At 41.4% G+C, this 27,129-nt stretch overlaps 1 protein-coding gene across 3 annotated transcripts in view; it reads left to right on the top strand.

Annotated features, from left to right (window-relative positions):
• Positions 1-27,129, top strand: part of LOC105939218 (tetratricopeptide repeat protein 28) — a 306,671-nt gene that overhangs the window by 83,276 nt on the left and 196,266 nt on the right. Inside the window, exon 1 of one of the 3 annotated variants that reach the window (XM_036144490.1) lies at positions 24,443-25,337. The exons of the other annotated variants lie outside the window; for them this stretch is intronic. Within the exon in view, the coding sequence (XP_036000383.1) occupies positions 25,311-25,337 (27 nt within the window). The 5' untranslated portion in view covers positions 24,443-25,310. Of the gene's footprint in view, positions 1-24,442; positions 25,338-27,129 lie in introns of those variants that run through there. 3 annotated transcript variants of the gene reach the window in all.

Raw genomic sequence — 27,129 nt, 5'->3', positions numbered from 1 at the left:
TTTTGGACCAAGCCTCATGTGGCCACATGAAGAACTGCACTTAGGTTTTTCCATCACTATTGAAGGTTGCTGCTTGGTCACAAAAAAAAAACAGCTGTAACATCAAGATATTTTTTTTTCCACGTCTTCATGCTGAGCAGAAATTAATTGAGCTGCGCGTGTCCACTGCTGAGCTTTCTGCTCCGCTCCGGAGAAGCAGATTTAGGTCAGAGAGATCTGGGATGGCGGAGAAGCTGGAGAGCTTGTTGGAGACCGTAAAGGCTGCCCCGTACACCAGCTGGATGGACTGATAGCGCTGCAGAGCCATTTATCCTCCTTAGAGTCCTTTCTGGGTCTGCATAGCAAGAAGCCCTCAGTACGCCTCTACCGCTGCTGCTCCCTCTTAGGTGACTACAGTGAAGATGTGTTTTACTTTTAGTCACATGCACAGAAACAAATATCAGCAGAACAACAACAAAAAAAATGTCCTGTGCTCAGGGCTTTTGGAATTACAGGTGAAGACCAACAACAGTTAGATTATTATTAAAGGTGTATTATTAAGTATAGCTTTATAAAATATCTATTTGCATTACACACAGAGTGATATAGTTCATTTAGCTTATTTCTGTCGATTGTGATCTGGATCACACCAAATGATTTTTCTGATACAGAAATGTTATAACAGTTATTTGCATTCTCCATATACAGTGTAATTAAGGCACCAAAGGTTGTTGTCAAACCCCTTCCAGATAGGTGTTTGTAATGGAAAGTTAAGTGGAAGGAAAAGATAAGAGATGGTGCACGAGCAACAGGAACACCTTCAGCCTGCACAGGAAAGCTAATGCAAGACTTTGGGTGACATTTACAAGGTGCGGACTGCTGCTGCAGTTAGCTCCTCAAGCGTCACCTCTCACAGACATGTCCAGGCCACTCCTGAACCAGAGATATCAGATTTATTTCACCTTGGCTAATTTGGAAAAAGAGCCGTTCTAAAGTTCTCTTTTCAGGTGAAAATAAATGTAGCATTCATGCAAAAAACAGTCCAAATCAAGCACTATCAAAACAGGTCTCTTGTGTAGATGAGATTTTGAATTTCAATTAAGCAGTCTATATGAATAAAGGTTAAATAAAAATTGAATACTACTTTTCAGTGTATTGCCATACTTTTCATTAAGCCAACCTTATTGTAATAAATAATTTTTTTTCTCAAGTAATATTGAAATTGTCTGAGAATACAATTTTTATGTTTGAATTTATGTAAACCCTAATAATCCAAATAAAAATGTTTAATTGCAATGAGTCCATGTAACATATCACTTTCAGCTTTTTAACCTAATGACCTAAATGACTTTTGAATGGTTCTACTTTATTGAGACAACATTAACTAGGCTTACATGCCCAAACTTTCTCGATCTGATTGAAATGTATTTGGATTAAAAACAAAAAAAATTATTGTATCGTAACGTCTATATGGGCACACAATCAATCAATTCAATCATAATGTGCATTTATATGCAGCTGGCTTTATTCAGAATAGAAACACTCTGACATGTGCAGTTATCAAATTTCCCTTAAAAACCACAGAAGAAGAAGAACTTCCTTCTTTGCTGAACAACAAAAAAGTAGTAAACAAAGTAGCATTAAACGGGTTTTTGTCTTCCAGGCTGGACTTGCACCAGATTCTAATTACGGTTGAGTCGTTACTGAATAAATAATAATTTTGAGCTTTTTAATGTTTCAAATAGAAAGGTTGTATCGGGAGGCCTGACAGTTTTGCTTCCCGACGTATTTCCGCCACTCAGCAACACAGAACTACGTAACGTTTATGTTGTGCACACATGCACACTCGGGTCAGTTTACCACATTCTGAATAACCCGATCCTGACAGGCGTTTATATGCATGTCGATCGGATTATCAATCGGCATAAACCAACCACCTCTCATTCGGATTACAATCTCATTCAGACCGAGCTTAATATTTACAGTATTCCGACTGGCTTGTTTACGTGACACATTTTTATTCCGATCGGCCCTTTATTGTATTACCTTTGTCCGTGTAGACGTAGCTATTGGCCCACGTCTGTAAGCTTTTGTTTCTTTTTTTCCCCTAAGCAGCTGGGCTGTGTCTGTGCAGTCAGGCCCAGCATGTCCAGACTATTTCCACCATGTGATCCAGGTTTCATGCACAGAAACACACCCATACGCTTCACTAGCAACTAGCTGGTGTGGACTGATGAAGCCAGTGAGGTTCATATTGGCAGCTCTTTGCAGGCGCAATTTCCCTGCCAGAACTGTGAAGTGAAATGCCCCTTTTTCTTTTTCACATCAGTGTCTGACACACAGTTGGAGCTGAGAAGCCCTGGCGTTACCTTTTGGCTATTTTGCTCAAATCTGACATTAGTTTTGAACGTTTCTGATAAAGCCAACAAAACATAAACGGCTGAATCATTAAAAGAAAAAAAAAACATTGATGAGAAAATCCCCCTCCTTTATTTCTAAATCCTCTTTTTGTTAAGATGCCATTCATGGTAGTAATCATGCCTCAAGCATCACTTCCGATTATCCTGTTGTGGAGCACTCTTTCTGAGTGGAAGGTGAAAATGAACAATCCCACCTCTCAGTTAAAGCTGCGGCGCCAATTGCTGCGTTTGATTTTATCGGCGAGCGTTAATAAGTTTTGTGTCTGTGATAATGAGCACGTAATCCATGCTTAGCACTGAACGCTTACAGGCGGTGTCTCAGCGTGGATTATGAAGCCCAGACAGTGATTTACAAACTATTGTAAAGGTGTCACTTTTATCTTGGCAGTGTAACGGGTGACAGACGCTAACGGCTTAATAATAAACCCACGTTTCCTATGTACTTTTAAACCTATATGTGAACATTTTCTTCTAGGCTTATTTAGTATTTATGTTTTTCAGACATTCTGAAAACCCACAAAGTTTTAGTTATTTAAGATTTTTCAAGCTCCTTATGGTGTTTTGATGTTCTTTTTTTTTTTTTTACAGCTTTCATTTAGTTTCTGAAAGATGGGACTGTTAGCTCTTGCGCATTACGTCACTTTGCTTATCTTTCAATGGACCGCACACCGTGTGTAGTCAGTGTGATGAAACACAATGGACGATTGAAGCGCGCGGAGGATTCGCACATCTGCTGTGCTCCGCAGGGGGAGGTTTTTGAGGGATGCCCAGCCCCTTTCAGCAGCTCTGAGATGTGGGAAGCGGCAGCTGGGTCCCAGTGTGGAAACTGCAATTCTCAAACACAGCTTTATGCGGCATTGCATCATATCTGGGCCTTATTCTCAAACCGCATCAAACGTTTCCGAGGAGAGGCCCTCTGTGCAGTGAGGGCTAGTTGTTCACAGGGCCTCTAGTTGATCCAAATCATCGTTTTCCCGCCGTTGTGGTTCCTGGCACCTGTGGACTCTACATGTGACATGGATTGGATGTGACGACTGAAAGCTCGACACAGTTATTTAAAGTCAAGAGCTGGAATGTTGGTTTAAAAAAAAAAAAGATAAACAATAGTCGTGCAGTAATATTTTCAGTAGTGCTGCTTTGATGGCAGAACAGAAGTCCCAGCATGGAGGGCACAGAGCAAACAGAGGGACCAGGTTCAGCTGCTGGTACAGCTCATCAACACCGGGATGTCCCTTCACAGTATCGAACGTGCAATTATATATGTTTTGGTTTTAAGTTGGCATTATTCAAGTATAGTCGCTATCATTCTAGTAGTATTGTGCTTTTACAGCATTACAGTGTTGCTGTAATGCAGTAAAAGCACAATATATAATTGATATACAAGTGAAACGCAAGTTATATCCGTTTCCTTTCTGTCGTTGTACCAGAAACATTTTTATTACTCAAGCATAGTTAAAAAGTTAGACCAGTGAATAAAAACAATTGTTGCACCATCAATGATCACCATAGCCTATGGGTCATAGTAGGCCACAGGCCTGGAATATGAACGATATATCAGACTATTGAGCACCTGCTTTGCTTTTCAGAGGCACAGAAAGAGACTCCAATGCTCCAGCATCGCCTTGCTATGTTTCAGATACTGCAACATTCAGTTTCACCACCAAAGGATGCTGCAAATGTTTTTTGGACATCAAAACAATTGGGGCATGAGCAGAAACACCACACTGCAAAAACGGAACTAGAAATAAGTAAAATGTTCTTAAAATTTGTGCATTTGTCCTTGATTTGAGCAGGTAAATAAGATGATTTGCCAATGGAATAAGAATTTTGCACTTAAAATAGGAACAATTCATCTCAATCATCTTATTTCAAGTGCAGGATGTCTAATTATCTTATTTTAAGGGGTCAAAATACTAATTCCATTGGCAGATGATCTTATTTACCTGCTCAAATCAAGAATAAATACACTAACTTTAAGAACATTTTACTTATTTTTAGATCAGTTTTTGCAGTGCATATATTATGATGGAAATATATAATAGGGATCTAAAGGTACATATAGTTGTAACAGCAATCTTCAGTCTACCTCTTTCTGTTTTGACAAACCGAATTACTACAGCATTGCTTTGAACCTGGAGACATGCAGCACCTATTTAAGTTCTTCCTTCAGCTGCGGTGATGATGGAGAGATAAAAGTGGACCGAGCAATGCTTTATGTGAGCACCTAATTACCCACCCGCAAACAAAGTCCAGCTGAAATCAAACAAGATCAGTACTGGAGAAAAATCCAGCTGCCTGTAGCATCCAACCAGCCCCGAATGCCATTGGAGTGCAACTACTACTGGATAGACTATGTATTAAAGCAATTTCCAATGTCGGCAAAGAGTGCAAACTTCCCTAAACATTAACACTGACCATTTCAGGGTGATTTTAATGTTGTATAATAATTATATTCATTAAAAAAATCTGAACAAATCTCTATTCAGTTCATATTGATAACATATTGGTTCTTTTTTTGCCTTTGAATAAAAATATCCTCTTTTACTCCCCTGAGTGCACGGGATACGAATCATTGCATCAACGCCTCCTGTGAGGCCGTAGTGAAAACTGTTAGCTCTGAGTGGAACGCAGCAGAACGACTGAGTTAGTACAAACAGAGGTCGCAAAAATGGATCCAAAAATAAGCAAAATGTTCTTAAACATAGTGTTTTTGTCCTTGATCTGAGTAGGTAAATATTATCATTTACCAATGGAATGAGTATTTTGACCCCTAAATTAAGATAATTAGACATCCTGCACTTGAAATAAGATGATAGAGATGAATTGTTCCTATTTTAAGTGCACAATTCTTATTCTATTGGCAGATCATCTTATTTACCTGCTCAAATCAAGGATAGATACACTAATTTTAAGAAAATTTTACTTATTTTCAGTTACGTTTTTGCAGTGCATGGTCCGAACGGGTTCTATTCACGGACGTGGCGCGCAACGACTAATCTCGTTTTTAAACACCTTACCGACACTGAAAATGCTAAACGGTCTTCTTCCAGAGGCAACAGCTCGTTATCAATGTGGCCCGTTAGCGCCTAGTTATGGTGCGTTCCCTCATCGGGGGAAAAATATTTTTTTGGAGGGTTTCTAAGCGTATCTCTAAGTCACAAACAAACACAAACAAGCTACAATAATGAAGGCTAAATGGTGAGCGTCATCCACAAAGCGAGCGTGCCCATCGTTTAAACATAATCTGACTGCAGCAGAAATAAAGTGATGGGCTCAGTTAGGATCTCAAGTTCCCCCCCCCCCTCCCCTCCTCCTCTGTCTGTCATCAGCGGCAGCTTGCCGGCTTCACATTCGAGAGCGGCCTGACAGTAAATGCCCTAATCATCTTTTGCTTTAGCTGTTATGTCATCTTTTTGCACCGCAGAAAGCAGAGACACCCAGGAGCCACGGACGTCTCCAGAGGAGATCAGGGTGGCAGCGTAATGGGTGTGACCGTTCGCACTAAACATTTTTGGTTTTAGATCTGACAGGCTGACACATCTACAAAGATATTAGTTTTCAGGATACTTAATAACCATCTGACAGCCATGAGAGTTTTTTTTTTCTTCCAGCAGCCATTGATCTACAACACTTTATTCCACCACAGTAATAATACATTTAGCAAATAACTAAATGCCAGGTTAGGTATGCATCTTTCATGTAGAGTTTCTATAAGTTAAATGTCACAGCAGAGTGTTATGAAGCGATCTAACAGAAGTGTTTTTTTTTTTTTTTTTTTTTTTTTTTACTTGTGCTTCAGTCAGTTGGCGATGGAGATGTCGCGCCGTGATGAATGCTAAACCAAGCCACACAAACTGTTGAGTCACAGAGGAGTGTGTCAGAACCGAGGCCTTCTATCTGTCTCTGGTCAGGAGGTAATTCATAGCAGAGGGAGGGTGTGGAGGGGGAGGCGTCGGGTGGAGGTGGGGTGTCGGGGGGTGGGGGGTGGGGGGGGCTGTGGGAAGCGCAGCCCGGTGATGGATGAGAGCCGCGCGAGAGAAGGACGTGGCATGAAATAGAATGAGGATGAAGGACAGAGAAGTCCTGGCCAGCCCGAGGAGGGGAAAGGAGAGGGCGAGACAGAGATGGAGAGACTGGGAGTGTGGCGAGAATGAGGGTCAGAGAGACACTAACCCGCTCTCAAAATTGCTGATGTTCGCTTCTCCCCCGTGCAGCGGTTGCGATATCTCGCTTAAATTTACATTTACCCAGACAATATGAGGTGAGTCTTCTTTCACAGCTGTTTGACCCGCCAAGGTCAACGTGTCAGAGGAGGACTGTGGTGAAAAAACAACCTTCTGATAACATCACAGCAGTCTGGCTGCAGTCTGTGGAAGTTCCTAATACAGCGCCTTACAAAAGGCCTGGAATTGCTTCACTTTTGTGTGTGTGTGTGTGTGTGTGTGTGTGTGTGTGTCATAGCCACAAACTTCCAGTGTTGTTTTTGTTTTTTAAGGATTTTATGTCATAGGGCAGCACAAACCAGTGAAGTGGAAGGAAAGACTACATGGTTTTCAAACTGGTCTGAAATAAAAAAAAAAAAAAAGGTGTACCTTGGGTTTGTATTTTGCCCTCCAGACATTAAACGCAGTGCAATTAATTGCCTTATGTAGTCGTCTTAATAGTAAACAGCGACCAAGAGAGTAATTAATTAATCCCAGTCATTAATCCCATTATATTCTAGCTGTTTTGCAAAGGAGAGAACATCAATGAACAAACTGGATCATGAAGACTAAGGAACACAACAGACAGAGCAAAAGCAGGTATCATAAGATTTTTTACATCTCCTAGAGCACTCTTCAATACATCCAAATTATAAGAGGATGGCACATCCGGGATCCTACCGGGACAGGGCTGAACTCACAGGCCAGGCAAGGAGAGCAGTGATCTGAGAGGGAACTGTAAGGCCCATGTTAACTTTGGAGAAGCTGCATAGATCCACAACTCAGGTGGGAACATCTATTGATAGGACAACTATTAGCCTTGTGCTGAGAAAATCTGGTTTTATTGGAAAATGCTGAGAAGAATTCAGCTGCTGAAGGAGGGGCTGGTCACAGAAGCCTTATGCTGGACACAGCAAACATGTGGCAAATGTCACTCTGGTCAGGCAGACAATTTCTAAATAGTTTCTGAGCTGTGTCTCTTACGAAGAAAAATGTGTTAAAGGACAGGCGGTACAACAACCTGCTCCGAAATGTAAGCTTTTCCGCCCGCCTCGTGCTCTCCAGCACCGCAGAAGAGCTGAGACGGTGCATAAAGAGGTTGATATCTCGCCGAGATAGAAAAAAAAACTCAGCAGGTGGCGTGATTAGCAATTATTTTTTTCTCCCCCCACATCTTATTTCAAGACTTCAGCACATCCAGATTCTCTGCCGCGTTACAGTGATGTAAATGTAATTACTTTACCGTTCATATTTAAGCCTGAAAAGAACCCTCCATCCGCCGTGTGGCTTTTCAGCTTCGTTTCTAATGACCTTCCAAATGGTTATCTACACCGGGAGCCCTGCTGTGGTGCAGCGATTTACTGCTGAATTGTGGATAAATGAAGCTTTCGTTCCGGCTGCAAGCTGTCACGATGCGTTTGAGGAATGTGGGCTTGTGCTCCCGCGCGCACACATGCTTACGTACATAACTCTGCATCACCCCTCAGTCCCACAGAAACACACACACACACACACACACACGGAGTAAAGAGGACAACAAACAGGTTCATCAGTCATTGAGTTATGACGAGGGTGGCCGCCTAAAGGTGTCCTTCCTGTATCTTACAGTCCATTTGTTGCTTTCTTTCTTGTCCATTAGTTTTTTACCCCCCCTCCTCTGTATGTCCACTGCTGTCTCTCTTCCGGACCGTTCTGGTGTGGCCTGACCTTCTTTGGGTCATCTTCCTGTCTGCAGCAGGCCGGTAGGGGAGAGGGGCCGGCTGTTAACAGGGCCGGCCAGATGGCCGGGTGTAGCCTGGGACCGGGGGCAAACCCCACCGGCCAAACTGGTAGCAGACAGGAGCGCCGCGGGGAAGAGTTACGCCGGCACCGCTGCTTTCCTGAACGCGGTCAGAGCTGCTAATTCTCTGCCACTTGACGGTCGAAGCAGCGGTTCAGGATTTTTGTGTTAAAGTTTATGGCACGAATGTAGAGTTGCGGGCGGTGATTGCCTGGCGACGATCTTTTGTTGTCGGATCTTGTCTGACAGGAGGCTTCCCTGGAAGCGGGTGAAGATGATTCGAGCAGAAAAGCCAAACCTGTGACAAGGAGGGTGGACAGCAGGGGAGGAAGCTGGTGGGGCTGAGAGGCAGCATGTGTGAAGAGTTTGATAGGAAATGACTGGAGTGGTTCCTATTCTTGGATTGGAGTCAAACGCCCCCCCCCCCCACACCCCCGCACCCCGCCCCGACATCTTCCTGCTCCTGCTACATCAGCTGCTCAGCTTCAGCTTCAGCTTGATGTGCATCAGTGGCATGAGCGCCGCTTATTTCTAAAAGAATTCACTGCGCCATCCACAGTACCTCGTAAAAGTATTACGAAAAGCAATTTGTCATGTTACAACTACAAACTTTAGCATATTTTATTGGCTTTTTATCTAATAGACCAATGCAAATTTACACATATGGTGAAGAGGCAGGAAAGCGGCCGGAGCTATGGATCTGAAAACGGTGCCCTGCATATGTATTCAGTCTCTTTTACCCAGACACCCCTAAATAAAATACAGCACATCAAATTGCCTTCAGATGTCACCTAATTGGTAGATGAAATACTGTTGTTGATTGAATTTCTGTATAATTATAGCTGTGAATGCTGTAGAGGTCTGCTAGAGAACTAAGCCTTATGAAGACAGCCAAAAGGTTGGGGAAATCATTCTGGAGCAGCTTAAAGCAGGGTTAAGTTCTAAAACTATGTCTTAATCTTTAAACGTCCCACGCAGGAGAATGCAATCCATTATCCGATCATGGAAAGTGCACAAGCTATGTAGGTGAAACTGTAAACATGTGGAAAAATGTTAGCTGTTATCGTATGAGACCAAAATTCAACTTTTGGCCAACATGCAAAACACTGTGTGGCAAAAACGATTAACGCATGACCCAAAATACCCCATTGGCAATGTAATACATGGTGGTGATGTCATGATGCTGCGGGGGATGCTTTTCTTCAGCAGCGACAGGGAGGCTGGTCACAGTGGATGAGAAGATGGAGGGAGCTAAATGCAGGGCGATCTCTGAAGAAAACCAGGTAGAGGAGGCGGTAGACCTGAGACTGGGGCGGAGGATCGCTTTTTAGCCGAAATGAAATGGTCTAGATTGAAATAAATTCATGCGTTAGAATGGCCCAGTCAAAGCCCGGACCTAAATACGGTGGAGAATCTGTGATAGCCGTACACAGACATTTTCCATCTAACCTGACAAAGCTTCGCCTATTCAGCCAAGAAGAGTGGGCAAATATTTTACAATGATGCGCTGCTTTGTGTGCATCTATCACACAAAACTCCAAAATAATTATTCTAAAGTATATGGTTTCGAAACGGGAACATGTTGAAGAGCTGTTAATACCTTTGCATCAACCTGCGCGGTAAAGCTTGTTTCATGCAGCCCTTGGTCCAGAGATTAGGGGCATAGCAGCTTGACTCAGCCGCTCCCCAATCACCTCTCGCGTTCAGCCGAGCTCATCTCGCTGACGAGTTACAGCGGTGGCCGGTATCTGAGCGGCCCCGTTGGAGGGAGACCAATTAACCCTGGCGGGGCGACAACAGCTCCCCCGCAACGGAGCGTCCCCGTATTCCAGCGCCATACGTCAGGCGCTGAGATGAAAGAAAGGTCTGCCTGGGCGACACTGCTAATTTAAGGGATTATCACCTGTTCTACCAAGGCACATTAATCCTAATCCTGTTTTAACCCCCTTTGATCTAAAGTCAGAGTGATTTAAGGAGTGGACAGACCTAATCCCCTCACAAACATCCACCAGAAAACGTACAGGTGCCTGGTTGCACAGTTGCTTCATAAAAAAAAAAAATCCCAACTCTTCTCCTATTCTTTGCGTTCACGATTCCATTTGTTAGACCGCACAGGGACCGGGTTATTACTGAATCCTTTTGTGCATCACTTCTTTCATGCCACTTCAAGAGCCGTAATTCTTAGTCGATGTGCTCTCTCAGGATTAGATTAGTACGGGCAGGAAAAGCTGTCATTGACATAATAAGCCTCCAGTATTAAAGTATTATAGTGCGGTAACTGATGAAAAAAATAAAATAATAATATTGAGGCAAATGCAGGCAGCCTCTGCTGTAGCCTGGCTTTAGTCAAGCGATGCTTGTGTTTTCTATTTCTTTACCAATCAGTGTTTTTCTGATCTGTTTTAATTACTTCACTAAACGGAAAGAAATAAGCTCCAGAAGACCTTTAGAGGAGATAAATATTTGCAGTTATTTGCCGTTAATTTCTGTCTGTTCGGGAGATAATCTGTCATAAATTGTCCTTTTAATGCTTTAATGTGCTTATTATGATTACCAGATTGTGGCGTGCGACTTCAGTGTGTGTGTGTGTGTGTGTGTGCATATGTGTGGGGGTGTAACACATGGAGACGTTTGATATGAGAGGGAAAGCAAACAGAGACTGTGGGAGAATGTGAGATAGACGCGGTGTGGCGATGACGGTGGGAAGAAAGGTAATTGAAAAAAGGGGGAAAAAACAGAGGAGTAAGTTTGGTTTTGGTGGGGTTTTTTTTTTTTTTCTAAATGTGGGACTAGAGATGGGTGGGTCAGACCGCAGTCTGTGTGTGTGTGTGTGTGTGTGCGTTTGCATTCGTGAAATCAGATAGACACAAACACATGTGAATTCATTGTACTGTTTCCATCTCTGTGTTTAGCGTATGGAGCTCGGAGGGACCACACAGGATCTGTGCCTCTTGCGTCGGGGTATGTGGCAACGCTATCATTATTGATCCTGCCGCAGACGTCAAACCCCAGCGCCTATGTAACTGCCTCTCTGATTGAAACAGCATGCTGGAGCCTGTTTCATCCGTGTCCAAAACCACTGAATTATTAAACACTACTCTGAAGCAAAGGTCCCTCGCTTTGCTTAATGTCGTAACACAAATCTACTGTAAAGCGCCTCCGGGGGATAAACAGGCCTTTCTTTATTAGTGTGATTGGAAGAAGAAAAGGAAAGAGGGGAAAATTAGGGGAGAGGACTTAAGAGAATAAGGGGATTGTAATCATATGTCTTAATTACACATGGTGATGTGAAGAGTTACTGATTAAACTGCAAGAAAAAGAGCTCCCACAGATGTTTCTTATGATCGCATCCTTTCATGTACCATATCAAAATGGGAGATGATTTCTCTGTGAGGCTGAAGTGAGATTTTTGGATACACCGGGATGCCGTGGAAACAGAAACTGTCCACAGCCATTTAACAACTGTATCTCAGAAATAACAAATTCACACTTTTTGACAGATAAGAAGAACAACCTTGCCCACAGAAGCTTTAAAACTCAGACTGCTGTATTACCTCTTTGATGTTTACTGCTCATGACAGCACAAGCAGGTTTGCTATCTGTTCTTTTTGTTCTAAAGTCAGAGTTCAGACTGAGAACATTACATCAAATTCAGTATCCAGTATGCCTGCTGCTATTAAGTAGCGAACATGGCTGATTGAATTAGTTACTAGTATTTATGGTGGTTTGTATCTCTTTAATGGACGTGAACACATTGAAAATTATTATTGGTCAGATATATATATATATATATATATATATATATATATATATATATATATATATATATATATATATATATATATATATATATATATATATTACATGTTCTATATATATATATTTTACATGTTCTATATGACTGTGTGACACTAAGAATAGCAGATTTACTTTCACAAGGGGAGCATTACTGCTTTAGCTATAGTGCTCCGCTTGATACATCTGCAAAAAAGATGTATTGGATGTTATTTTGGGATTATTTCAAATTCAACGGACACAGAAATGGAAAAGTAAAGGAGAAAGAAGGGAAGAGAAAAGATGAGGCAAAACGTTAAAAGGGAGAAAAGGTGACAAAAATAGGGAATAGGGAAAAGAGATTACAAGATAACATCATTGGAGTCTGCTTCTACAACTGCAGAAACAGAGAAAAAAGGAACAGCAAAACCAACCAAAAAAAGTATCATAGGCACAAGCAATCAACGCCTCTGGTACTGCAAAAATATGCAGTATTACTTAATACAAGCTGTATTTAGTAACAGCCAAAGCTAATTATAGGGTTTATCTGTATAGAAGTGTATCTGTAAGCACATGGGTACAAGCACCTGTAGGTGTTTGCGAGTGCGAAAATAAGTTTGTTTCTGATTGGAAGTGAAACAGGCACATCTCAAAAGATAATAAAACAATGCAAAAAAAAAAAAGAGTTTCAAGTTTGAAAAACAAGTAACATTTGTTTTGATTTAAATTGGTTTGTTGGAAGTTATTTGTACCCTTTTCAATCATCAGTTGAAACACATTTTAGCGTCTTTGTATTAATCAAACCTTTCTTATCTTGGCTGGCCACCTCTTTGCATGTTTTCCCTGTTTATTTGACAATTAATCTTTGGTGATGAGTCTTTGGAATTGGACTGCCTTTGTGCCATCACCCTAATCTTCAGCTTCCCCCACTAATTCTCCATCAGATTCAAATTGGGAAAGGTGGCTGGGCTGATCTCAAAAATGAATATTACTTACAGTAATTTCGAGCTTAAACGTTTCAACTCAGTAAAAGCTAGGAACTTTTTAACAAGACATGTTGTTTAAGGACATTTTTGTGTTAAAGCAAGAATTTAAGCTTGTATGCAGCTATAACTAGTTTACTGACAGAACAAACGCGGAAGTCAGACTTCTGGTTACCCAAAATGCTATCACATAAACAATTAAAAAATAATTGCTGATCGGGAAACTACTAGTTAAAAAAATATTTGACTCAAACATGGATACATGGTGTCAAGCGTAAAGCAGCTGTCATTATATCTGCGGTTCATAATAACGGCTCAGACTGCTAGCACCATGGATCAGCACTACATCAGTTTGATAAAAATAAGTTTTTTTATCTCAAAAATTACTTTTTGAGTTTTGCAAGATTTCAAATCAAGAGATCTTTTTATAGCTCTAGTGAGCAGGATGGCCTCTATTAGCAGCACAAATGGTCAATGCATTTTTTAGGGAAATCATTACGGCTTACTTACTCTGGGACATAATTGCTCACAAATTGTAAGCAGATGCACACAAATATATATATTTTTTGCAATTATTTCACATTCTGTGTGTGCAACAGCCATATTGGATTTTGAAATCATCATCCTTGAGATCTCAAGTCAAATTTCTGACTTCAGGTCTTGTTAGTCTGTTTTTTTTTTCCAACTCAATTCTTTGAATTTGCAACTTGTAGATAGAAATGTGGCAAAAAAAAAAATATTATGTATGTTAAAGAGTAAAACCTGAATTAACAAACCATATATTTTTGTGTTAACTGCATGAAGGACAAATCTGAAAGCATTGAATTATTACCTGCACTTTTGCAAAGACAATTCATTAAATTAAGCTTCAATACAACTTAATCCCAATATGAACAATTATAACCAGCGGTTTCAAATAATTTATAAATATGCCACCTTTACTCTTTGGGTGTTGGACTATGCAGTAGTGCATACTTAGGTTGGACTGACGTGTAGCTTGTTCTGGACAAGAACCGATAGCATCAGATTTACCAAAGAAGCCAATGAAGCTAACAGAACAGAAAAAAAAACAAGGAAGGACAAGTACAAACAACGTTGCCCACAAACGCAATCACAATTATTGTTCAGTTAAAATAACTTTTCTCCACTGTTGATTGAAAGGCAACGCTAAAACAGGTCAAACACCAGTGTGTAGACAGCAGCTCACAGTGCTTCAAAAGTTCCTGGCTTTGCCTTCATGGAAGCTAGAAGCTGTAACGTGTGGTCAGGTTTTACGGAGCGCTGGTTCCTAAAGTTGGGTTTGCAATCCAACTGTGGTTTCTCAATCACTATGTGTGAGGTCAACGTAGTATTGACCCTAGAAGTTAAATCAAATTAAAATGAGTTAACGCATGTTCAAGCTAGGAATGTTAGACTGAAAGCAAGAGCTGTATGATGATCGGTCGTTGAGGCAGTTCTCCCATCATTATAGCCGTGTTTGATGGGAAAAACTAAAAATCTCCGCCACTGTTATTTTGTTGGTCAGGAGCCAACACTGTTGTAGAGTACTGTTGCAGGGTAATCTCAGTCCCATCAGCCTCCTTCAGACCTTTCAGTCTCAAAGTGTTCCTGTCGCTGTGATTTTTTTTTTTTTAGGGGATTTGAACTTGACTCTCCTCTCCCCTTCTTCTCTTGTAGAAACCTGTGATTTCACTTCTTTTTGTTTTTTAAACCGAATCTGTCATGTGAATAGAACTGGCCTGCTCTGTTTTCATTCCTCCACGTTTTATCTGGTACTCTGCATACAGAACCTGCACAGTTGGGAGGCAGGCATGTGAAGATAACTTTGTTGTCATGGTTACAGTAATAACCGCTGCTCTAAGACGGCGGCGCACGTACCGATGACCCGTCCCGCCCTTTTTTGCTCCGTAACGTCACCCGAGTTTCTACTTTGTTCCCAACGGTCAAAACTCATAATTACTGCAGCTACCGCAGGGCTTTGTCACACTAACGTAAACAAACACTGTTTTCCATTTTACTGGAAGAAATTATACTTTTTTTTTTTTTTTTTTTCATTGAGGGAGCATTTCATTTCCTCTTTTCATATTTGAAACCATGTTTTGGTGACATTTCTCTTTCAGTCAGTTTCAAAACAGCAAATTCCCGCTCGGGAAAGCTGCAAATTGCATTTCCAACAAATATTTTGGCTTCAGCACAAGGACCGCTGCCAGGTTTTGTGCTTTGGTGAACAAATGTTTAGCTTGACTCAACCTGTGTCTCTGCTGTAATGTGATTTATTTATTTATTTATTTTTGCTCAGTCCGTGTGATATTGAATGTGATGTGACATGAAATGAGAGGTTGCTGCTCATGTTGCTGAGCGTGCACTCTGCTGACCAATGCGAGCCAAACAGCGAATGCTACGAAGGTGCTAAAAGCAAATACTATTTGCACGTCTGAAAACAGTTTCTGTCATTCAGATCAAATCCATCCCACTGTTTAAGTGGCAGAACCCTTCCCTGCTCATTCCAGTCATAAGGCAAGGCAAGGCAAGTTTATTTATATAGCACAATTCAGTACGCAGACAATGCAAAGTGCTTTATATGAATAAAATATAGGAAATAAAGCAGAAAAAAGCAAGTAGGAAGAAGCAGTTGGATTATATATATATATATATATATATATATATATATATATATATATATATATATATATATATATATATAAAAAGCTGTTTTGCCTTCCCTCTGCCCCGAACGCCAGTCGACTCTCAAGATGAAATATTCTCCTCGCCATTGGACGAAACCCATCAAACAAATACAACTCTGAATAGCTTTCAGAGCGTGTAACATCAGCTTTTGGCCCGGGCCCGTTGGGTGGTCCGTGCATGTGACCTTCTCATAGTGTGGCCCCGTAACCCCCATCCATCCCTATTAGAGGGCACTCATCAGGGACAGCAGCCAGAGTGACACACTCCCAGCTGGGTTTCCCAGGAGAAAAGAGGGTGGAGGGCAGGCAACGATCCCAACGGTGCGCTGAGGTTTGTGTGTGCGTGTGTTGTTCGCTGCCGATAGGACTCTGTGACTCTGAGATATGCACAGGCTCATTAATTAGAGGCTCTCATTATCCCCCCTCAGGCTCCAGACACTTAATCAACACCAAGCTCCCGCTAAGACACAACCGTACAGCACTTACACACACAAATGCGCGGCCATCTCACATATTCAGCGGCGGGCTAAATTCTGACACAACATCATCTACCAAAACAGCTTTGTTAAGAGAGGTGAATGAATGAATGCCGATGAGGGTTATTTGTTTTCAGTGATGTACAGCACAACAGAGTGGAGGGTGCGATCGCTGTTTCACACTTTTATTGTTCCGGTGTTGTTAGGCGCTTCAAAACAGATTCATCCAGCCGCCATGTCTTTTTATGGATGCGATCTATCAAATATTCTAAATTACATTCCAGCGTTATAAATGTTACACCCGACAGAAACGTTTATTAGTATTAAAAGGGCCTAATACTTTGTTCCTCGCGGCCTTCTGCGATGGTGTTCTTCGGCATACGGTGCCTGCTTAAAGACAAATATCATGTTTTACTGTCACAAAGTCTTAAAAAAAAAAGTGAAATAGAAGGATATGACAATAAGGCTTTTCATTGTTTATGATAGAAGATAATTAAAACGTAAAAAAACAAACAAACAAAAAACAATCCTGAGACAGAAAGAGCCTTTGGTGCCACACCTCACTAAAACTGAAAAGCTCTACCAAATTTGGATGATAACCAATAATGGAACTGTGGAGCACGCCTATTGTTGTAAAAAGCTTTTCTCAACAAAGAAACCCTTTATAACAGATACGTCTGGAGGCTTATTTGCAATACAGCTAAAATTCCAGGCTCCCTAATACAAAGTGCTGCGACGACACAGTTGATGGGGGACATACGTGTGCTGGTGCCGTCACGCCTTAGCCTTACAAAGATCATTGGAACCAGAGCCGAAATTCCACAACGTCTACCTGACTCCTGCCACAATTTATTTTTTTGGTTTTAATTACTTGTATTACATTGTATATACATTTTTCTGTCACAAGCTTGCAGCACACACTGTGGTGAAATACAGGCTGCTTGTGCTCGCCACAGAACCGCCGGGTAGGGTGCTGGTTTATTAGGTCCCTGCTACTGCTCTCAGAAAGCATTTCTTCTGACCTCTTAATCTTTACTGACAAGTTTGTCATACAAGTCTTTGTATTGTGATTTTATGTTCTAGTTGGAGACTTTGCTATTGGCTGGAAATTATTTTATGCACAGATACCAAGTTTGGTATTCCGTAGGGAAAGTCATCGCTCTTTCGCAACTTTCGACTCTTCCCTTGGATGCTGCGTGGTTACTTTATTTCTTTCATGTTTTTTTTCTTAATATTTCTGTCTCAGACATGGAAACGGATGCATCTATCATGAGCTGCAAGCCTGGAAACAACTGAGAAGTTGTTTAAATTCTGATATTATGCTCTTTACATATGATGTGCTATGTTTTCTGCGTGGACTTCACAGAATAATGCCAAGTCTTTAACTGTGCCTTTCGCAAAACAAAAATGGGATTTTTTTTGCTGTGTGATCATATCCATCCAGTTGTGAGCTGTGGACATGGTTGTGGGTTTTTTTTTGTTTTTTTTTTTGGCTGTGGAATTTATTGCCTCGAAACTCCAGTGTTTGTAATTAAAAAGGGCAGCCTTTATCCAGACAGAGGACAGATAGCACACAAAGACACCCCGGTGTCATGACTTCCAAAGCGAGAGCTGCGTAGTAATTAATTACGCTAACATTCAGGAGAGCTAGTGAAGTGCTACTTCTCAGTAGGCTTTTTAAAAAACACTAAATAGTTTCCCCCTCCCTTAAACATCCTCGGTGGGTGCACACAGTTAAATGTGAGGCTGTGCACAAAGCTGTTTCTCCTTTTAGTCAACTCTACCATATTGGATTTATTCAAACTCCCCCCCCCCCCCCAAAAAAAAAAAAAGACATGCTTTGCAGGTGGAGGAAACATTTCGGCGCTGATGTGCCTTACACGAGTCAGTCACTGTAACATTGCAGCTGTTAAACACACCGCAGAGCGAAGCCGGCTTCAAAGACCGGCTCACTCATCGGGCTCTGATCAGGACCTTCAGAGGAGACATTACCGAGGGCGTGATTGGCACGAACAAGAAAAGGAAGCACAAACTCTTGAACGGCTCCAACTTGTGGAAAATGAAAGAGGCAGTTTTCTGTTTCCCTCTGAAGGGCTGGAGCCTGATTTCCTGTGCGGCTGTGATTGGGAAAGCAGAGGCTCGCTCAGGGAGCCCGCTGCTGTATGCAGACGCCAGATGACGGGCTTCGCCACGAAAGAGAGGCTGCCGCTTAACGTCGCGCTGAAGTGGCCCGCGATTGGTCCTCCAAACGCCTTTAACAAAGCAAGTGTGCACCTATTGTAGATGTTAGCCGTGTGGGGTTAAAGGACAACAACAGTGTGATTTTTAGCATGTCACTACACTGGAGGCCTTTTACAATTATTGTCCAATAAAAAAACAATGTAGTTTGATACCAGTGCGAGGGAATAAAAAGCTGTGAAGCTACTGTACCATTAACCCTACCCCCTCTCTCTCTCTCTCTCTCTCTGTGTGCTGTAATCACTGTGCCGGCTGTGTGTGCAGAGGTATTGTCAAACATTTGTTTCTGTTCATCCATGTGGATCACCAAGTGGACTCCCTGTGCACAGCAGGAGTTTGTCCATAAGGCCATATGGCAGCCCGCCCCCTCCTCCTACTCGTTTTTTTGTCATCCGCCTGACCCCGAGGTGCACTGTGGGACCACGCTCACCCTTGAGAGAATCAAGCTTATTGACCAGCCCACAGCTCCACAGAGTCCATTACCTAAACCAATTTAAATCACAACCCCATTGTTGAAGCTTCTTTATTGACCATTTCCCTAATTCACTTTCATATACAGGATACGCTCCTATGAATAGATTTGCAGTAACATGCTGTATAATACATGCATACCTCCGACGTAGTCACACGTTTTGTCACTTTAGAACTGCAAATATATTTTTGGGCGGGATTTTATGTGATAGGCCAACACAAAATAGCCCATGCATTGCACAATTTCTATTTTCACAAATAGAATTCTGCAAAGTTTGGGAGGTCTTTACATCTGGCCTCGCCAGGACGTTGCTGGGACATATTTCACTGCAGCCAAAGCTGCAGGCCCTTTGGCTTTTACTTCTTCTAGCTTTCCACATCTAGAGATTGACATTTTTTGCCAATTCTTCGTCACAAACTAGCTTAAGCTCATCCGGATTGGATGCAGAGCATCTATGGGCATCGATTTCCAAGTCTTGCCACACATTCTGTATTTCAGTCCCCACGGCACGATGCTGCCATCGTCACGTTTTAGGGTGGGGTTGGTGTGTTCAGGGTGATGTGCAGTGTTGCTCTCCCAGAGCAAGACGTAGGGTTTTGCAACAGTTCAGGTGTGGTTTCAATCTACCGCGCGTATCAACATCTGTGGTCCGTGACCATAGTCCTCCTGGCCAACTGTAACGCATGTTTTCAATGAGCCCATGCTCCAGTACACCTGACTCACTTTTGGCAAACTGCTAGCGATGGCGTTTCTTTAAACAATGGTTTTCTTCCTTCTACTCTTTCATAAATACCAGCTTTGTGAAGTTGGACCCAAGAAACGGTTCTCAGAAGAACTCCAACTTGGCTAAAAAACAGCAACAGCACAGACACCCCATCCTCCATTGCTCTGTCTTCTTCTGGCATCAGTTGTGCTATCTATACTCTTTCCTTTTCAGACGATGAAAAAAAACAGTGGTCTGGGAGATGTCCAATGCTTTTATAGCCAAACTGTGCTTTAAACCACTCCACAACCTTTCCTCTGACCTATCGGCTGTGTTCATTCGATGATGGTGGTTCACAAATGTTCTCTAAAAAAACCCTCTGAGGCCTTTGCAGAAAAGCTGGATTTATGGAGAGAGATTAAATTACAAACGGTTGTATTCAGTTGCAATAATCAAATTCTGTAAGGAAATTAGGTGCAGTGGATTTTAGTTAGGGGTATCAGTGTAAAGTAGACTTTATACATAGTATGCATGCCACATCTTTTATATCGTTACTTGTCAAAAAAAAAAAAGAAATGGAAAATCCTGTCTCACTTCGTTCCACTTTACAATTATGCACGCATTTTCTGTTTGTTTATACATAAGTTCACATAAAGTTCAAAGGAAGTATGTTTAAGTTTGTGGTTGTAAAATGTGGAAAAGTTGAAGGATTATGAATACCTTTTTTTTCTATTTGCACTCTGTGCAATACGATTATTTGTTCCCCCTACCTGAGCACAGGACAACGGGACGTATATCTAATAAAAAACTATTTTCATTCCGTAACTGCGGTATCGATCGTGGTGAATGGGCTCTTACAAAATCAACCTTGTGCTCTGCTTTCAATTCTGTTCCCCCCACAAAAAAAAAAAAGTTTCTTTTTAAGCGTCTCAGAGCATTTCTCTCTCCAGCCAAACAATATCTAATAAAAATCCCTGGCACCGTTTTGCATCTGATGGCAGTGTACGGTAAAATATTGCACTGTAAACTCAGTGTGACAGCAACTCTCAGCAGAAAGGAACTGGGGGGGTAAAAATCCACGTTTTCTTTTTTTTTCTACGTGTCTTCAGAATCCAAGGCTCTCCCTCCCGTGTGAGTTGTGCTTTTTATGCATGAATTCAATCAGTTTTCACACAAATAAGAATTAAATAAATAAATAACCAAGGACAGTAGCTTCCATTGATAGAGACCACAGCAGCATCGCAGTGCAGCATTGGAGTGCAGTGCTACGCAGATCTTTTAAGCTAATTAAAAGCAGATAAACTGAAAACGTGCATTGCAGCATGTAAAGCAGTTTCCACTTTTATTTATCTGCTTGTTCACTGACTGGGAAACTATCTTGTGGACCTCCATTGTAAACAGAAACTCAAAGGTAGCAGCTATTTAGCGACAGCACCAGCGCCACATCACCTTCATGCCTTTATTGAAGGTAGATACTAGAATTTCCTTATGAAGGTGAACTCCATTGTATTATTTATATGAAGGTGGACTGGAGGAAAATCAGCAGACAACTAAAAGGGATCATTTATCTAAAAAAAAAAACATTGATACTAACCCTTTTAATCACAACAGATTAACATAAAATGAATGTCTCCCCATGGATGAAACGGAAGAAATGATCAACCAATGCTAGAGACATTTTGAATTTGACTCCACGGTTAAAAGGGAGAAGGTTGCAGACACTAACCATCAACATGAACACCAATATATGAGGTTTTAATGATTTATTCAAAATGTTATTTTCCCAGTGAGAAATAAGTCTGCAACGAACATCTCCAGCGATACGCAAAATAAGACTGCAAAGCTGGCCTTTAAGCACAGGATACATTTTCAGCCAGGTTGAGGTCTGAGCCACTGTAAAACCTGGTTTCTAGCCTGATTTATCCATTCCAGAACCACTTTTGATGCATGTTTGGGATCATTGTCCTGTTGGAACATCCACTCGGATCCACGTTTCAACCGTCAAGCTATTCATCTGAGCTGACGTTCAAGAATTTGGAGCGGATCTTCTTCAATATCTGATCCACTTTGTGTGCAATGTGGCAGCAACACTGACAGGGAAATAGACCCAAATCATGATTTCACCGCTACAAGACGTGGCAGTCGGTTCCATGTTCTTAGGTTTGACTGATCCAAACATTTCTCTTGGCTTTGTGGCCAAGCAGCTTAATCTTCATCTCTTCTTTTGTCCTGAAGGCATTTGGCTCGTCCATGTGGGCAGATGCAGATTTCTGTCGGGCTTCTAGGTACATTTTCGAGTGGGGGCTTCTTTCTTGGTCAGAACCTCTGAGGTTTCCATTGATTTCCAACTGACTTCACTCATTCAGTGTCACTGAGTGACACTGCTGTTGGGAGGGTTTTCCAGTTTATGATCACCTTGAGCCTTGGTAGATTCTGGGATGTTCTGGAACCTCCTAAAGGATTTCCTTTTCTCTGAAGGTTACAGTTTTATTCAGATTGAAAGCTGGACACAACTCACAAACATATCAAACATGCTAACATTAAGCTAATTCAAATTTTCGGACAAACCCAGAGGGTTTCAGAAGCAATTTCCACCTCAAAATACACAACTGAAATAAATCAAGAATAATTCCACAATCAAGAGGTCTAAATGCAACCTTTTGGTGCAAGTGTAAAGTTCAGACATAAAGGATTTTTTTTCCAGTGGAACCACGGTCACAACTGTTACTATATCTGATTAGTTTGTGATTTTCTGTGCCTCACTGTTTCTAAATAAACAGTAAAAAAACACAATAAAAGTATGTCTGAAAACCTTTTTAATTTTTACTATATCTGCAGCAAATGGGCTGAATCAGTTGAAGCATATTTGATCCATAGTGGTTTTAGCGGGCGGTGTGCCAGATAGAGCTGTCGTTTTGGCACAATTTAGCCACATGTGCCAAAACTGTGCCAAATGTGTTTTTCACCTCATCAAAGGGAATCTGGTCAATTAAAAGTGCTGATTTCCATCAAAAGGACAGAGCGTTTTGTCACGACATTTCCGCTGTGCATCATCAACTGTGTCCCGGGCAGTTCATAAAGCAAACTGTGCGTAAAGCACAGAGGTTATAAAAGTGTCTACCGCTTTAATATCCTCTGTTGCACATCACCTGACAATGTCGGAAAAAGACGTGCAATAGGTTGTTGGAAAGGTAGGACTCTCTAGTTTGCAAAGATACCAGCCATTATGGCACATATCTGTGTCCTGAAGCATTTTTTTGGACGAGTCCGCCATGTTTGATAGACCTTTAAATGGCATCTTCTGTGTTTACGGTGCTGTAAAATCAACAGTACTTGTGAAAACAAAATAAAAATATTTCAGCAGCTCATTTTAGAAACATCAAAGCCTGCTCTTTTGCAGGATTTAAGAAAAAAATATTACCGTGTTTGAACGTCTTTTAGAGAAGACCCGCCCAGCACCATGCCAAGAGGACACGGTGCTGGGCCGGTCTTCTCTAAACGTGGGCTGGACTTAATTTATTGTGTCAGAGCCCGGAAACAAACCAGTTTATATATGAGGTCTACCTGTACTGATAATATCAAATATAGTCAAATAGCCAACCAAAATTGTGCCGGCAGCTTGTTGATGGATATGAAAGCTTGTGTGGTTTCCCTGCAACTTGCTTATAGAAATCAAGTCAAATAATTTGTTGCCACAATGATAAACATCACCTATAATTTCGTTTCACATGGGGCTCAAAACAAATAAGACTACACATGATACACAAGCATTAAAATGAAAAGTAAACAATTGCATAAATTAATGACCAGATAAAAATCTGCATTAAGAAAGACCCCGAGGGAGATCAAGCTTGCTAAGCAAAGCAGATAATGAGGATTTATGAGAGTTGAGGGCTCTTACCGCCTGAGGATATGTACTGTTTAACAGCTGATTTGATTTGGACCTGATGCTCTTTAAGCTTTTTTGCCTGACGGTAGGTGACAGAAAAGAAAATATTGCCTAGGTGAGTTGGGTCTTCTGCTATGTTTAATCCGTTTGCTGCCATTGCTAACACTGTTTAATGCTGAACTATGCTTGATGTACGGTTGCCAAACCAGAAATCACATCTCTCCACAGAATGGTTTATTATTTCTAGAGACTGAAGCACACTTTTGTTTTGAAGACATCAGAAACCACCTCCTTTGTCTTGAAGCTCTTGATACTCAAGTTGGTGTGAGTACAGCCTTTTTTTTGTGGAGAATATTTCGGCTCTGTACCATGTTTTATTATTAAATACTTTGTTAATCACTATAGTACACCACTGTAGTAGTGTTACCCACACATTTATAAATCTTAACTGATTCTTGGTGAGACCAGGTCAAAATTCCTAATGGCCATTTATCCAAAAAAAAAGTGTGGATTCTCTTATTTCACTATAGAAAGAGAATAGTTTGCACCTAAACTCAATACAGATTTATCTTCATAATGAATATCATAATATAATAATAATGTAAACTTCTGATCCACACAGAATTTGCCTGACTAAACCGAATTGTGGCTTAATTTTATGGCACTCACATACTGGTCGTTTGTGAGTGCTCTGTATAGCACAGCCAGTCTACAGCCTGGACGGCTCCATCAGCACATTGCGTAAATGTAAAGCGCACTTTTTTTTTTTTTTTTTGGCATCTCGGGATTCCGTCGGCGCTATGACCCTGCTACCTCCCACCTCCTCAGCTGTGCTCCTCTGCTCAAAGTCTGTAAACTGCAAGGCTGGAGGAGCGCAGGGGAGGAAGTCACCAAATAGCTGTAGTCCCAGTTTGTTACTGTTGCAGGAATCAGGGTTTCCTTCCAGTACAGCCTCACAGAAATTCCAGGGATCTTTTTTTTTTTTTCCATGTGTGAGGCTGAACAACCTCCTCCCCGCGAATGTAATCTCACCGCCTGTCCCCACTGGGCTCTGTTTTAACTCTTTTATCCACTTCTACTTCCAAAAGTGTACATACACCGCCGGGGGAACGGACTTGGATCACTGTGATTAATGTTTCTGCATTTTACGCACGCGTTCCGACTTCCTGTCGTTTTCTCTGGATCGGGGAGGAAAGATTGCAGTTCATGCGAGCGGCGTTGGACTGACTGTGCTGCCTAGTTTGGTGAGACAACCTCGCTTTTAAAAGTTGAAGGAGAAAAATCGCTCCTTAAACATCGTCTGGATCGGACCTGGGGGCGTCGAACCCGAGCGCGAACTGAGGGGAGGGAGCGGGTTTAACGCACCGCTCCACTTTGGATTTACGCGTAGGAACCTTTCACCTAAATATCACCATCCGACTCTAACTGGGTCTGTGATTTACATTTCCTCAGCTGTGGATTTAATCCGCGGTGTGATTTGTGTTGACTGTGCTGTCGCCCAACCTCAAAAGAAGAGAGGGGGGAAAAAAACTGCCGCAAAGCCGAGACTCGATCGCGCACCATCATGCACCACTTCTTGGAGAAAATCTGCTGCAAAATCGAGGGAAGTGGAGCGGCAGCATGACTTGCGCTCTGGATTTCTTTGAATCTACATTCCGTTCCCACACAGCCTAATATCTTAATGCTGTTCCATTTTGGTTTACAAATATGATGAAATGGCAGCCCCGGAAGAAGGTGAGTGATGCTCTTTCTAGTTCTGACCGTAGATAATCTTCCTCAGGTTGATCACAAGTTGGTAAAACACAGCTTAGAGCAGGAATCTGAGCTCTGCTGTCCTAAACTCCTCCTAACTGTATGGGTTGCGGTGTATGGCATGAATAAGTTTCTGGTTTTGAACTAATCTGCGTGAGTTAGAATGATTGTAATCACGGGAGTGATCTGCTCTTTCTCCTTACCTAATTTAATATCTAAAATTAATTGTGCGTATAATGTGGCTTCAAATTTACGATCCTATATTAATGGATGTGTTCACCCTCTACACTCTGACCTGTATCTAAATGTTTTGTCTGCCCGGCACTTCTGTTTAGCACCAGAGAGCCAGGCTAATCTGTGCTAATCAAGCCATCAGTGATTAATGGGAGGGAGCTTGTGGCACCGTTGGCACGCAGCCTACAGTGTGGAAACCAATGTCCAAAATTAAGAATAACTCTAGGAATTAAGGGAAAAGGAGCTGGAATATTCCACGATTTCCATAGCTAAAAGTTTTAAAATGAGCCGGGACCCTTTCTTTAATTCCTGGACAGCTTAACGTGTGCCTTGGATTCATATTACCCATGCTTTGGCCTTTCTCTTCCTTTCAAGTCTCTCTTGTTTTTGCTGTCTTCTGTTTCTCGATTTTTTTTAAAAAAAGCCTTGGGGTATTACAGCATGGAAAATATCTGAAAATCATCTGGGGTCTATAAAAAAAAAAAAACTGGTAGCACAAAAAATGCATATGTTCTGCCTTTTTACCACTAGGGGGCACCTGCCTGACAAGGAATAGTCCTTTGCTTAGGAGGGGAGGAAGTACTAAACTGGTCACCAGAGAGAGAAAAATGCATGCATGAGTAACTCCTTTTGTTCATTTATCAGCCCGTTTATGTATTATTGTAACTCCTCTTGTTACAGAGCTCTGTGTTAAGCACCAAGTATAAACACTGGCGGGATTCTTTCCTTCTGACCCAGTTTTTCATTTCTTTTTTACTGCTCAACAGTAATATGATGATGATGGTGTGCCTTTTTTTTTTAAAGAAATATAGTAGCTACAGCAAAAACAGACCCTTAGTAACTTATTGCAGAAGCAGAGCCACGCTGCTGTTTCCTAAATTAATCTCTTTAAGTCGCCTGTTCAACGTCAAGTGTTATTAACGAGGATAATCTGATCCCGACAGATGAGATAAAAGTCAGTTATTACAAACCAAGCTTCTTAATGCCACATTATCAACAGAGAAAATAAAACTGTGAGCATGTCTTGATAATTTCTCCAGCTGTGATCTGCCAGAGTCATCCATGAGACCCCCCCTTTGAGGGCTAAATGCCTTTCCTCACGGCAGGAGCTGTTTTTTTTTTTTTTAAGCCTCGCTGCAGTGTGCTTAGCTTGAAAATATCTCAAAAGTAACACAGCATTTCATTCATGGAGCATTTCTGATCAACTTTTCTGAACAGAGGTCATCACAGTGTCCATATTGGTGGTTCTCGTCTAGGCATGTGCATAGACACGGCTTATAGATTTCTTATTTTTTTGTTTCTTTATCACATTTAAATATTTCAGATATTTTGGTATATAATACCAAATGTAATAGCAGTCAAAGATAACCTGAGCAAGTACAAAAAAGCAGTTTCAAATGAGGATTTCATTTATTAATGAATTTTTATGAATTTATTAATGAAAAGAAAAGCTATCCAAACCAACCTGGCTTTATGTGAAAATGTTATTGCCCCATAAAAACTGGTTGTGCCATCTTTGGTGGCAACAAGTGCCCTTGAG

This window comes from Fundulus heteroclitus, chromosome 12, assembly GCF_011125445.2.
Source record: "Fundulus heteroclitus isolate FHET01 chromosome 12, MU-UCD_Fhet_4.1, whole genome shotgun sequence".
Taxonomy (NCBI): Eukaryota; Metazoa; Chordata; class Actinopteri; order Cyprinodontiformes; family Fundulidae; genus Fundulus; species Fundulus heteroclitus.
This window is presented reverse-complemented; position numbering and strand designations above follow the sequence as displayed.